This window comes from Pyxicephalus adspersus, chromosome 11 (genome assembly GCF_032062135.1).
Source record: "Pyxicephalus adspersus chromosome 11, UCB_Pads_2.0, whole genome shotgun sequence".
NCBI lineage: Eukaryota > Metazoa > Chordata > Amphibia > Anura > Pyxicephalidae > Pyxicephalus > Pyxicephalus adspersus.
The window spans coordinates 60,137,954-60,150,582 of record NC_092868.1 but is presented as its reverse complement, the minus strand read 5'-3'; the positions used below and the strand labels follow the sequence as shown (position 1 = coordinate 60,150,582).

The following is a 12,629-nucleotide window of genomic DNA, read 5'->3' as shown; positions in this document are numbered from 1 at the left end:
GATATCTAGCAATCATATATAGGTGTGGTGGTCAGGTATCTACAAAGGGTTCCCCATGGCAGTATTTTAATAAACTCCCCTTTAGGGAGATTCCCACCCACTTTCTGTCCCAATTATAACAATGCCACTTGGACAGGAAGTATAACAAATATCCATTGGAGACACATGCAGCAGAGATCCTGGCACAATACGTTACCTCTCAGCATCGGAGCCTGTAACCTTTTTACGGATATTAAATTAGATTAAAATGAGTTTACTTACAGCTTCATTTAGGATTTAATCCCTACAGAATTGCGGTCACTGAGATGCATCAGAAGTACATGTAGGTCCTTGATAAGCTGGGTCTGAGACGTAGATCTACAATACGGGGTAAGAGTCCCTACAGACCCATGCACATGTGTGTCATCTTAAAGTGCCAGAGGAACCACAAGCTAAGCAAGTGAATTGTACGGCAGCCATGAAGAATATTTTTAATGTTTTAAACAATAAAAGTGAGCGCACAACTTTTATTGTATGTTGGATTTGCAGAATTTGTTGTTGCTGTAATAATAACTGAATAAAATATAATAAAAAACACAAAGACACAACCAGCTGTATCACCAAAGGCAGCACTGCCCCCCTGTGGAAAGTCTCAGTACTGATCCATGAATTTTCTAATTTTTTCAGTGTTTTACTATTGTAGAATATTAAGGACGAAATCCATTATGAAATGTACAAAAAACGGGCTTTATTTTAATTTTACTCCATTAATGTTTTTTTATCTCAAAACAAAGAATAAAAAGTATTTTCACAAAGAGTGACACTGTCATAAAACACTGAGCCAGCTTAGTGCAATATTCATATCAGAGACGATCGGTTTTGAGTGATGAGATTGTACGGAAATGGTCGGTCAGGAGCACGGTGAATGGCGATTGGTTCCTGGAATTTGGAGTCTGCGTGATGATTGGGGGGAATTAGGAACAAATTTACTTCTTCTTCATCTTCCATTCTAGACGTCCGAACACAGAGCTCGGATTGAATGCTCCTGGAGTGATAAATATAATACAGATGCAGTGCAGGTGGTGCGGCTGGTGCCATCATCAGTCCTCACACGTCAGATGCCAGGTTGATAGTCTCTCCCTAAATACGGCGGCTCATTCCTCTTCCGATTCCGCTAGTAGGGCCGCCCGTGCCTCTGTCTTGTTAGAATTCAACTTATGGATTCCGATGCTGCCATCGCCGGAGAGTCCTTTCCGCTTCCGCAAGCAGCTGGAAATTGGAAAAAGTTGCAATGAAATATAAATTAAAAGATTGAGAAGTTCCAAAACCAATACAAGAGGGCCAACTCCACCAAACAAACCACCAAATCAAAATTCCATTGGTTGGAGATGGGGAAAAAACATTTCTTTAAGAACTTTAACTACTTAAATGTAATTTTGTATTGGTGTCTGGGGTCCTTGTTGTCATACGTTATACAAATGTTATACGGCCAAGATGTCTGAATTTGTCATGTGATATTTCCAGTTTACCAATAATTTTAGGATTGCCCCAGAGGTCATGCCACTTCCTTTGCCATCACTTACCAATAGACCAAGAAGTAGTTGGTGCCCATGATCAGCAAAGCCACCACATAATGCCAACAGAAGCACATGGTGATGAACATAACGTTATCGTGATCCTTCTGGTCCCACTCGGCGCCTCCTCCTGGCGGGTACAGGACAAACCCGATCTGCAAAAAGAGCAGAAAACACGACTGAGGCTACAGATGACCAAACACGACCTGGACAGTGCCAAGGTGAACTTATATAAAGAGAACCTGTCATGGGATAAATACAGGGCTACTACGGATGATCAATGATTGTCACCAATAAAGGAGGTGCATTAAAAGCCAATATGTACATTATTATTAAACAGGATTTATATAGCGCCAACATAGTACGCAGTGCCGTACATTAAATAGGGGTAGCAAATGACAGACAGAGACACAGGAGGAGAGGACCCTGCCCCGAAGAGCTTGCAATCTAAGAGGTGGGACATCTGAGATGGTGTAAGCTGTGTTTTATTTTCATTTCCTGTGTCTGCAGGGCAGGAAATCAAGTAAAATCTCCCCTATGGAGCCCAAAGGCAGTAACACAAAAAAGAAAAAAATATATATAAAACCCCAAACATTTTGTCTTTAGATATAGAAAGATATTTTGCTTATACCAGTTCTATATTATTATTATATTAGGCTATAACTGATACCCCCATGGGAGGGCACCTACCTGCCAGAACCAAGTTCCCTGGAGGATGGTCAGACTGGAGCGGAATAGTTCCAGGACAATGTGGTCCCTCAGGAACACTTCAATCATAATACTGATAGAACCACCAAAGATGGCTATGAGCAGCAAGGAATGGATGTGCTGATCCAGAGGGGGCCGATTGTGGACGTGGTAATAGAAGAGGAGACCTGCAGGGAGAATAGGAAGGGTGGGGGTTATTAAAAGGAAATAAATAGCTTATTGATTTATAATAGATGCATGGGGGAGGAGCCCCCAAATTCAACACTGACCGCCAAAGCTTACAATTAGGACACTAAAATCATGTGTGCCTAATGTCCTAATGGCCCCTTCCCTCCTCCTGGTATAGGTTCAGTGAGCCCCAATTGCTGAGGTCTGCATATAATTCATGGCTGTGGCTACAATTCATGCTCCGCTCAGAATGTTGTCATTTGTAGCCCCCCTCCCAGAGCTGCGCTGATGTTATGCAGGTTGTGGCTGTCTTTGTATTCAGTGAATATTACAATATTTACAGATTGTCTTACAAGGAATCATAGGACGCTGCATCTTATGCCCCATAAAATGTTCTGCCACATGGACAGGCTCTTATCATGATTATCCCAAAAGAAAGCACCGACTCTTCCTCCCGCTATTTTAATTGTGCGGGAAACTCCCGCTGCCTGGCATATCATAAGAAATGGGTAGTGAGAATGTCTTGTAAGGTGATTCACTCCATCTTTATACATAATATTGATTATCCATGGGTGAATCATACATTGGTGAATATCACATAACTAATCCCCACACCTTTATTCCAGGGATAATCCCTATTACAGTGTGATTTCCCCTAAAAATGAGCTCCATGTTTACAGAAGCTCCTGGCAAACTTTCACAATCCTTTCCAATGACAAAAGACTGAACGACGCGTGAACGAGCTCTGTACATACAGCACTCTATGGTGAGGGCAGAACAATGGAGCGACACCCCACTGTGCACTCTCCTCTCTCTTTGTCCTACGATGATTTGTGGATCCGCCAGGACAGATCCATTAACCACGAGCGCTGTACACGCGCCAGCCCGAGGCGATAATCGGATGAGAATCATCTGACGTGTGTACGTGGCCTTAGGGTCTACTGAGAGGGGAGATCAGTACTCATCCCAAGGTTGTCCTGTGCTGGGTCCCCGTCCCTTACGTACTTCTCTTTCCTTGTATTTATATGTTTTGTATTGTTTTGTTTTATAATATAAATATGTCGTGTGTAAATTCCCCCACCTACTAGATTGTAAGCTCTTCGGGGCAGGGTCCTCTCCTTCTGTACCACTGTCTGTATCTGTCTGTCATTTGCAATCCCTATTTAATGTACAGGGCTGCGTAATATGTTGGCGCTATATAAATCTAGTATAATAATAATAATGTCACATCAGAGCTGGTTTCATGTTTCGGTTACAGTGTCTTCTCTACAATAAGATTGCATCGTTGTCATTTCAGCTTCTTGCCGGTTCTGTTTTATCTGCTTATCTGTCTTGTTTTGTGTTGGATTGTTATCAATATTAGTAAATTTTTTTTTTTGAAAAAAAAGGTGAAAAAACCATGTAGTGAATCTTGGGGAGCAGCATTGTCTTACAAAGGTAATCTATGTGTTCCCAGCAGCTGACATTATTTCCGGGATAAATCATTAAACCCGAACAGCCAAAGATTTGGAAAGGAATGTGTAGGCCATAAAGTGTCACAATGTACAAAGAGGTGAATAATAACTAACAGACAATGAGATGGACTTTACCCAGAGTGCCCAGAGGAACCAATCAGAATCTTTCCTTCCATCTCTTAGATAATTTAAATTAATAAAAATACATTACATTCAACTATTTGCTGACTTATTTAAGACTAAATATACTAAAAAAAAATATACTTTTAAAGAAAAATAAATTGGTCATTACCTTCAATGAAAACAGCCAGCCCCAATGAGAGACGGTCCAGCCCCCGCGGAACATTCAGAGAAAAATAGGTCAGGATGTCCACCAATCCGGAGAGGCCGTAGAAGAGATACATGGTGGAATGTTGCCAATTCATCAGCTTCACCCAGCTGTGCTCCTCTCCATTCATCAGGTGCATATGAGGTCCATCCGGCACAAACTGCTCCGCCAGTATACCTGCGAAATATTCCCGATAATAATCACTCAGTTGGCAGTTGGCTAGCAATGCTTAACCACACAAATCACAAAATAAGGAGATTGTCCATTCAGGTATAGGAGATCCTGGCAGAGAATCAATTAGTGCCATTGAAATACGTAGAGCTCAAAGATGTCCAACAGGGAATATCCCAGTGAATGTCAGATTCACATCTTTATAAACAGACCCATACTAATGAAGCTTAACCTTCGGATATAGTGCGGCACCTGCCTTGGCATGTTGATGTGCAGAGTGTATGGGGCTGTACCTGTACATGTTACCCCAGTATGGGCCAGTTATATACACAATACCTGTACATGTTACCCCTGTATGGGGCTGTTATGTACACAATACCTGTACATGTTACCCCTGTATGGGGCTGTTCTATACACAATACCTGTACATGTTACCCCTGTATGGGGATTTGTAGCCCTGGGCACATTGGAGGAAAGTTGCTCCCATCACAATGTATCATTACAACGTTGTCACAACAAATAGTATCTACAACATTTTTATTTTGGGTACAACAGGAAACAGACCAAACCTGTCAGTAGTTTGCGGTGTCACCCCGGGGAGATCTCCCTCACTGCACACAACAGTAAAATGGGGAAAACTCTCCAACTGAGAGTCCCAACCAGCCAGGACAGAGTGAGATGAATTACCCCAAAGGAAGCAATAAAACCCTGATAGGGTTCAAACCCTTCATGAGGGCGCCGGGTGGGAAGAAGCCCATTTTACTGCAACCCAACTTTTCAATAACAACCCAAAAACAGACAGGTGGTTACTGAACAATGCCGGGTGATGCGCCCAGCTAAATGGGCTGGGGAGATCACTGTCATGGTGTCATCTCTACTCTTACTAAGTAATATCCGGGTTTGTAAAGTCATTTGGTGCACACAGCTTTCATAAAGACAAAGAAAACATTTCATGTCATGCATTTCCCTCCGATGATGGAGGATTTTGTACCCAGCGTTGTCTGCTCTGCCCGGCTCTATCACCTACCTATGAGAGAAAACACAGCCTTCACGATGCCCTCAATGAGTTCCAGGCGTTGGTGGCACTTGTTGGGGCGATGGTTTCCTCGTCTGCTCAGGTACATGAGGGGGTATTTCACCGACCACCACAGCCCGAACACCAGGAAGAAGCTGCCCGGCAGGGCATGGCCCTTGAAGTTTGCCATTTATGTCCCTGGAAGAGAAATTAGGAATCAAGGTTTGTGGACGGATTGCCTGGTGAAGGCTGGCACACGGATAGAGGTGCCACCCAATGACTGGGGAGGACCAGAATTTTCATTTCAAGAATATGCCAACCCAGCTCTGGGTGAATTACAGAAGTACTGAGGATTGTGGGAAAACCCGTCCAAATAGTTCCGACGTTTCAAGGAGGAAACATTTCAATTTGCAGGCTTTGAAAATCCCAGCAGTAAAGAATAAAAAGGGGGAGAAGAAGTTTTAATAACAATAAAATGCATTTCATTTCACGTACAGGGAAATATTGTATTTCTGTTTTTTTTTTTTAAATAACCCTGGCCCATCCTACCATGAAGGGTTTTGCTTGGAGACTGTTATAAGGTGACAACACCTTATCATATCAACTCCTATAATTTCCAGCTTCCCCCATTTCAGATCCTCGGTCTTTAATAATTCTGCAGCTCAGGTGTTCAGCTAATTCCTGCATGTTTGTTTCCTGTGTGTGACTGAAACCACCAAACAGATCAGATTTACATCCAGGTAACTGGCATAAAATAAGTTCAGCAATGGTGACTTCCATGGCCCTCGGTGACAGATCCTCTTAAAGCATCATGTCACGGGGAAGGAAATTTCAGGATTTGTGCATGGGCAGATCACACCTGTGGGCATGAGGAGCGCTCTAATGGGGAGGATTAGGTGTCCCTGAGGTCTTAGGTTTCCCATGGCGTGTAAAGCTCCGCAGTGACAGCAGCACCTGTGTGTGACAGGTACGCTCTCACCTGTGACCATCACCTGTCCCAGGTGAGCCCTGGCACATGACATATTCTGTGTAGTCACCCTGGGGACAATTAGAATGATTAGCGGGTGCTCTGCACCAACCAGGTCATATCTGGCATGTTGGTGGGGCGCAGTACACAGGAGCTAAATCTGGTTTTATTAGGCATTGTAGCATTATAATTATTAGGCATTATATATTGGCACGATAATTGCCAATGCCAGCATTCCACCTGCTCTTGTCTCATTAATCCTGCAGAGAATTGAAAAGCTGGCACTCGTGTGGTCACATTCATGTGTTTCTTTATTAGTGAACCTCGGCCATCTTAGGGCAGTCTGTTACCCTTAGGTCATTTCCCTTCACTTCCTGCCCTGGAGACACAACAGGAAATTAGAGGAAATCTTATCCAAGAGAAGAAAATGAATCTGCTATGTGTCACCAGAAAGGGGGTCCCCATTGTAAAATAAGCCCTATATTTCTGTTATGGAGAGGACAAAGCGAGTAGGTAAATCTCACATAGGGCAATAAAAATCTGCCAGGGGATCTAATCTTTACCCAATGGCATTACAAAAAAACCTAAAGAGACCCAGGCACCTATACCATGCCTGGAAATACTAACCCCTAATTCTTCTCCCCCCAAAACTCCCCCACTGCCATTCTGTGCTGTTTTCTGTGGCAGAATCTAAATTGGGACCACCAGGGAAAAAGAAGAGGGTCCACCCCCCACCGGGCACAGGAGGGATGAGTATTACCCCTAATCCTTGCAGCCATGGCCTAGATTTAGGGTTTTATTGATAGTGACAGGGTCTCTTTAAAAAACCTCAGCAAGCAAAAGGACTTTGGGTTAATAAAGAGACGGGATGGGATTGTTGTATTGCCCCACACACTGAATTACTGGAGCAATTCTGATATCTGAAAATGACAGATAAAAAATAAGTCATAGAATTAACTTAAACCGATTCCGGTGTCACCGCCCAACATAATCTAATTTCTGAATCTTTGTAATCCTGAGGTTGTCACCGCAGATGGAGTCACAACGCTTGTGGTTACGATACACAATCAGTTAGGTCAACAAATCCACCTCCATGTTTAAGCTACTGGACTGCCAAGGCAATTGTCACCCACAATGCACCTCTCACCCCCATCCACTGCTTGGCATAGTTTTGGGTGGATCCGGATGTGTGATGCTACTACACATTGATTTTTAGCTCTCAGCATCAATATTTCCAGGGGTAAATATGGTGGAGGCAGGGGTGTAGTGGGGCGGGCACATGTGGGCACACCATGCTCTCACTTTTTTGGCAATGAGGCAATTACATAACAATGATGCACATGTGCGCTCGCCATCACTTGCTATCAAAGCTGCTGCTTTTCATTGCACCAATAAGATTCAAGCTTGCACAGTGAAGATTAAACTTTAGAATAAAGCCCCATATAAATGTCAGATTTCTGGAAATAATCTTTCCATGCCATCTATTCTATGGAGGGGAGATGACGAGCAAGCAGCACCCCACTGTATTCTCCTCTATAGAAGAGCACAACGGGGGTTACTGATTGATTGTTCATCAATCCACTAGAATAGATTGATTAATGGCATCAGGGGACCGCTGTACACATGCAGCAGGACTGTTCATTCCAGATGAATCATCAGACACATGTGTATGTAGCTTAACACACATGATAAATGTGGCCCTAATATGGGAGGAGTGTGAATTCAGCTAAATTCATCCCCTCTCTGCCCACCGATGTCTCTTCTGCCACAGTGCGTACAGTTCCAGGTTCCACCCAGCTAGGACATTACACAAAGATACAAGAACAAACATTACATATCTGTGTACAATTGTCACAGTTATACGCACAGGTAGAGCCAGGTGAAAAAAAATAAACTGAAAAAACACGTACAAAAAAAATGACAAAAAGTAACAAAAGATTACAACAATCAGCTGAAGTGGGAATGAGAAAATGATGGGGGGGCAATCTAAAGAAAAACTTTACCGTGTGACTTAATAATTGAAATGTTTCCTAACATGAAAGAAAACATAATTAGTATCCTCAGGGAAACAATTTCACCTAATTATAATTTAACTTGGATGGCAACCAAGTTCAGCCAGCGTTATCTTTTGTGTATTTTATTATTAATATTATTATTATTAGTGTACTCTCCAAATGTATGTAACCCATAAAAAGGTAAAAAGATAGACACGGGGGAATAAAGACACACACACACACCTATCAGTGTCATACAGATCCATGGTGCTCAGCTGTGAACACAACTTCTCTACCTAACAATGTCATTTTTTATTTCAGGGTATAAAAAAGCGAAATAAATAATTACATCTGGAACCTTCCAACAGCAAAGAACTACAACCCCCAGCATGTGGCAGCACAGAACACATACATACCCCACACAACCCTTCGGTTTGTTCACACTACCGATTCATCCAAAGTTTACAAATGAATGTAAAATGTGAATATTTAGGTGATATTTGGAAGTGTTGGGGTCTACAGGCAGGAACACCCAGAATAAAGGTGATTGAGTTTCAGCTCTCACCTGTCTGCTGTCTTCTAGGCTGTGAGATATGGAACAGGTGCACACACTGCACAAATCCCATCCCAGTGCAAGCGGGAGGTGTGTACCTTAGCGACCTTTGCACACAATGACAAAGGTGCAATAAAACCAGTTCCGTTTGTACTGCAGCCATCCGACCAGTTTATCCTTTTTGTAGAATGCATGACTTGCTGGGCCCATCCCCAGACCATACAAAACCTGAGCCTGCTTTACTGGACCGGGTCCGGGTTTGTAATCAAGGCATGAGACCCTGCCATAGGGGAAATGCCAAAACACTGGCTTTGTAAAGTGCTGTGTAATATATTGGCGATATACAAGTTATTTCTAATAATCCTAGGCTGTATCATAATGGGGAAAATACTATTATCCTTTATTTTAGAACACAATATATGCAGTGCATTGGGTACAACCATAACAGGTACAATGAGCACAGAGCCATAAAGTGTGTTTTATTACACAATACTACAACACACAACGTAAATGGGACTCCTAAAGGGCAGATTTGGATGAAGCGGTCTATGAGTAGTAAGATGGTCTAATATTGAGGTGAGTGCGGTGGTCACCTTAGACCCCATTTTTCTGAAGGCCCCGTCTCCAATTATTTACACATCCTCTAGTGGGCCCTATCCCTTGAGGGCCCCTGCCATTAGCAATGTTCTATGAATTCCGGTGCACTACCAGACAAATTGTAATTTCAGCACCAGCATGGGAGTACTGTGCTCAGGTAAGTAGATCTTCTGAACATCAATGATGGGGGTTATGGTGCATGCTGGGGGTTATGGTGCATGTTGGGGGTATTACAGCACCACAAGCACTTTGCTAACCACACTTCTATATGGCTCCATTTTTTGGAGTCACCCCGATGCGTAAAGCACAGTGTAGAGTACTCCAAATGTGATGTATACAGTGTGTTCATTAATTAATTGTTGGCAGCACCTGGAGTGACATTCACCTCATGCACAGGTAATTCAATCATTTTCACTTCAACAATGCAATACACTCCCAAAAGCTGCCTCTTGTCTGGGACAATGTAAATGTCATTATTTCATCCTGCAGCAAATGAGATAAAGTTTATTCACACAGAAGAAGAATTAAATTTTATGTGTAGGTAAAGCAGTGGACTGAACATGAGATTTATTTATTTTCTGCTTTTCACAGTACTAACCCAACCATAGCTTCACCTGGAGGACAACACCATCATTGTCCAGCCATCATCTCCCTCCTGGACTGACATACAGAGTGCAGTACTTGGCTGTGTTCACAAATGTCTGACACCAATTAGCCCCTTCTGCAGCCTGAAATATAAAGGAAACAAAGAAATGATAAGAGATAAGTCAGAAATGTGTTGTACAGACTGATGTATCTGACAGGTCTTCTTTAAAGTCTTTTAAGTGGTTTTGATACACATTATTATTATTATTATTATTATTAAACAGGATTTATATAGCGCCAACATATTACGCAGCGCTGTACATTAATACACATAATAATTTGGTATGAATAATCAGGTAAAGGAGCATTTATTGTAAAATAAGATGAGTCCATGATAATCTTTTATCTATTAAAGGTAAAGTGGAATAAACTGTCAATATATTATGCTGCAGCACTCAATTATAAGGAGTGATGTATTGCTAAGTGAATGCTGCACATTCACACACACACACACACACACCTATTTATGGTTTATTCAGGAGCACAGTTCTATTTTTTTGTTTTATTAACTCCGCAAATTCCTGCTGATTTTTCCAATGTATTCCACTGAATGTGCAACTTGTGACGGAGAGTGGCAACACTACTGCACTGCTTGTGAATTCACGGCAGAGTTGTCACTCCCATGTGGGCTGTGCCTGGTTACAATGGGGAAGAGAAGATGTAGAACAGGGGTGTCAAACTAGCCCACAATGTTTTGTTTGGCCCCCCAAGGATTTGGGAAATGGAATGGCATCTGGCCCGCCTGCCCGCCAATGCCTTCTGCAGTGATTGATGCCGCTACCGCAACTCACGGCATCACTCACGTCTCGCGGAACAGATCTCTGCCTATGCCGCTGCGCATTGGGCTGTTCCATTGACACGAGTAATGATGGGAATTGTAGTCCCAGCATCACTTGTCTTCTGTTTCTGAGACCGGTCGCTATTCCGAGCTCACAGCAGGACAAATAAAATTACTAAACATAAAGTATAAGGTAATCATCTGTGTGAAACCATCAATAAGAGATGGCAATCCTTTGTGTTGTAAATAACACAAGTTGTGAAGATATCAGATCTGAGCACATCATTCATACATGTGTAACATTCATTTCATTATTTGCTGTCAGTTCATTATTAACATTCATGCCATCTTTATTCAAATCTATTCAAGAACTGTAGCTAGCCAATTAGTGCTTACATTGCATTGCCAAGTATTGTCGTGTTCCAGATTGCACGTTAAGCAATATCTCTTTGTTTCCATATAAAAATGTTTTATATTTAATTTGAAGGAATTACTTCCTATTTTTTAAATAAATTTCAAGTTTGGCCCCCGACTTGGTTTTGGACTTGGTATTTGAGTTTGACACCCCTGATGTACAAGTCATAGCTACTCATGCTACAAAGGTGATCATCCCGGAGCCTTTGGTTGTGCAGCGGATTCCGAGCACATTGTTTAAGCTTATCTCACCTGAAAGTTAGGGGACTGAAGTTACTGTTATTTGGGTGACACATTGCCAGCAAGGGAACCTCATGGAATAACTTTGTGTTTACCTTTATGGGGGTGTTTCCGTCCTGAATGCCGCTAAATCTTTAATATGTTACAGTGGGGGCGCACAATACTGGTGAGCCCACTAGTTAGGGATCAATGCCAGTATGAAGACCACCAAGTGGCATGGCCCTCATTGGTTTTACATTTATATGGTTTGGTATGTGATCAGTTTCTAGGGGATAGGATTCATGACTACTTATGCCGAGCCTAAAGGTTTTAGGATAAGGAGAAGATGAAGAGAAAAGTGTCTGTTTAAGGCAATAATATTATAAAATGGATTAAAATCTTTTATTATAACCAATAAATCCTCTTTGGACGGCCGCCACCAGCTCCCTCTGTCTGAATCCTTCCTGTCATCAACCTAAAACACAAACTATATACCAATTTCCCTCAGATATCTTTGACTACATTTTTTGGAAGGGACTGTTCTAAATATCAACTGGATTATCCTTATTGAGAGTCTTTATTTGGGTTCTATATTGGAACCTCCTCGACAGGTCGCCTAGTCTAATTGTGTATGCTACGTTATCAACGATCCTAACAATTAACCCACAATATTCTATTAAGACATAGTCCAAAGTGTATTCAGACTACTACCTCCCCCCCCCCCCCCCCCTTTTTGTACGATTCTAGCATTTTGGTACAAGCTCAATTACTGATCTTCTATCCTTTACCAAGGTCTTAATTCCCTTGAGGAAGCCCACAAGGGCGGGAGAGATCACTAACAGAAAATTCACCTATATTGACCCTCACTTCACTGGGGTTGGTGTACATTATAACCAACCCCATGTAATTATCTAGATTCATAATGTCAGAGTACTAAAACCTTATATGTGTGTATGGTAATACATTTATTTTATTTTGTTCATTATAAATAAAAGATTTTAATCAATTTTATATTAGTATTGCCTTAAGGAGACACTTTTCTCTTCATCCTCTCCTTATCTTTAC

General features: G+C 42.0%; 1 protein-coding gene across 3 annotated transcripts; it reads right to left on the bottom strand.

The window, feature by feature from the left end:
* Nucleotides 1–702: 702 nt before the first annotated feature.
* Nucleotides 703–10,256, bottom strand: LOC140340811 (transmembrane protein 45B-like). Of its 3 annotated transcripts, none has more exons than XM_072426215.1 (6): nt 10,107–10,256; nt 5,410–5,595; nt 4,176–4,388; nt 2,244–2,428; nt 1,563–1,708; nt 703–1,248 (listed from the first exon to the last, which is right to left on the bottom strand). In XM_072426215.1, exons 2-6 carry the CDS (start codon nt 5,585–5,587, stop codon nt 1,134–1,136), a joined length of 837 nt encoding a protein of 278 aa, XP_072282316.1. In that variant the 5' UTR covers nt 5,588–5,595; nt 10,107–10,256; the 3' UTR covers nt 703–1,133. The 3 variants fall into 3 exon arrangements, with proteins under 3 accessions (XP_072282316.1, XP_072282315.1, XP_072282314.1); XM_072426214.1 differs by lacking the exon at nt 10,107–10,256 and adding an exon at nt 9,894–9,915; XM_072426213.1 differs by lacking the exon at nt 10,107–10,256 and adding an exon at nt 8,924–9,068.
* Between the last annotated feature and the right edge of the window lie 2,373 nt (nt 10,257–12,629).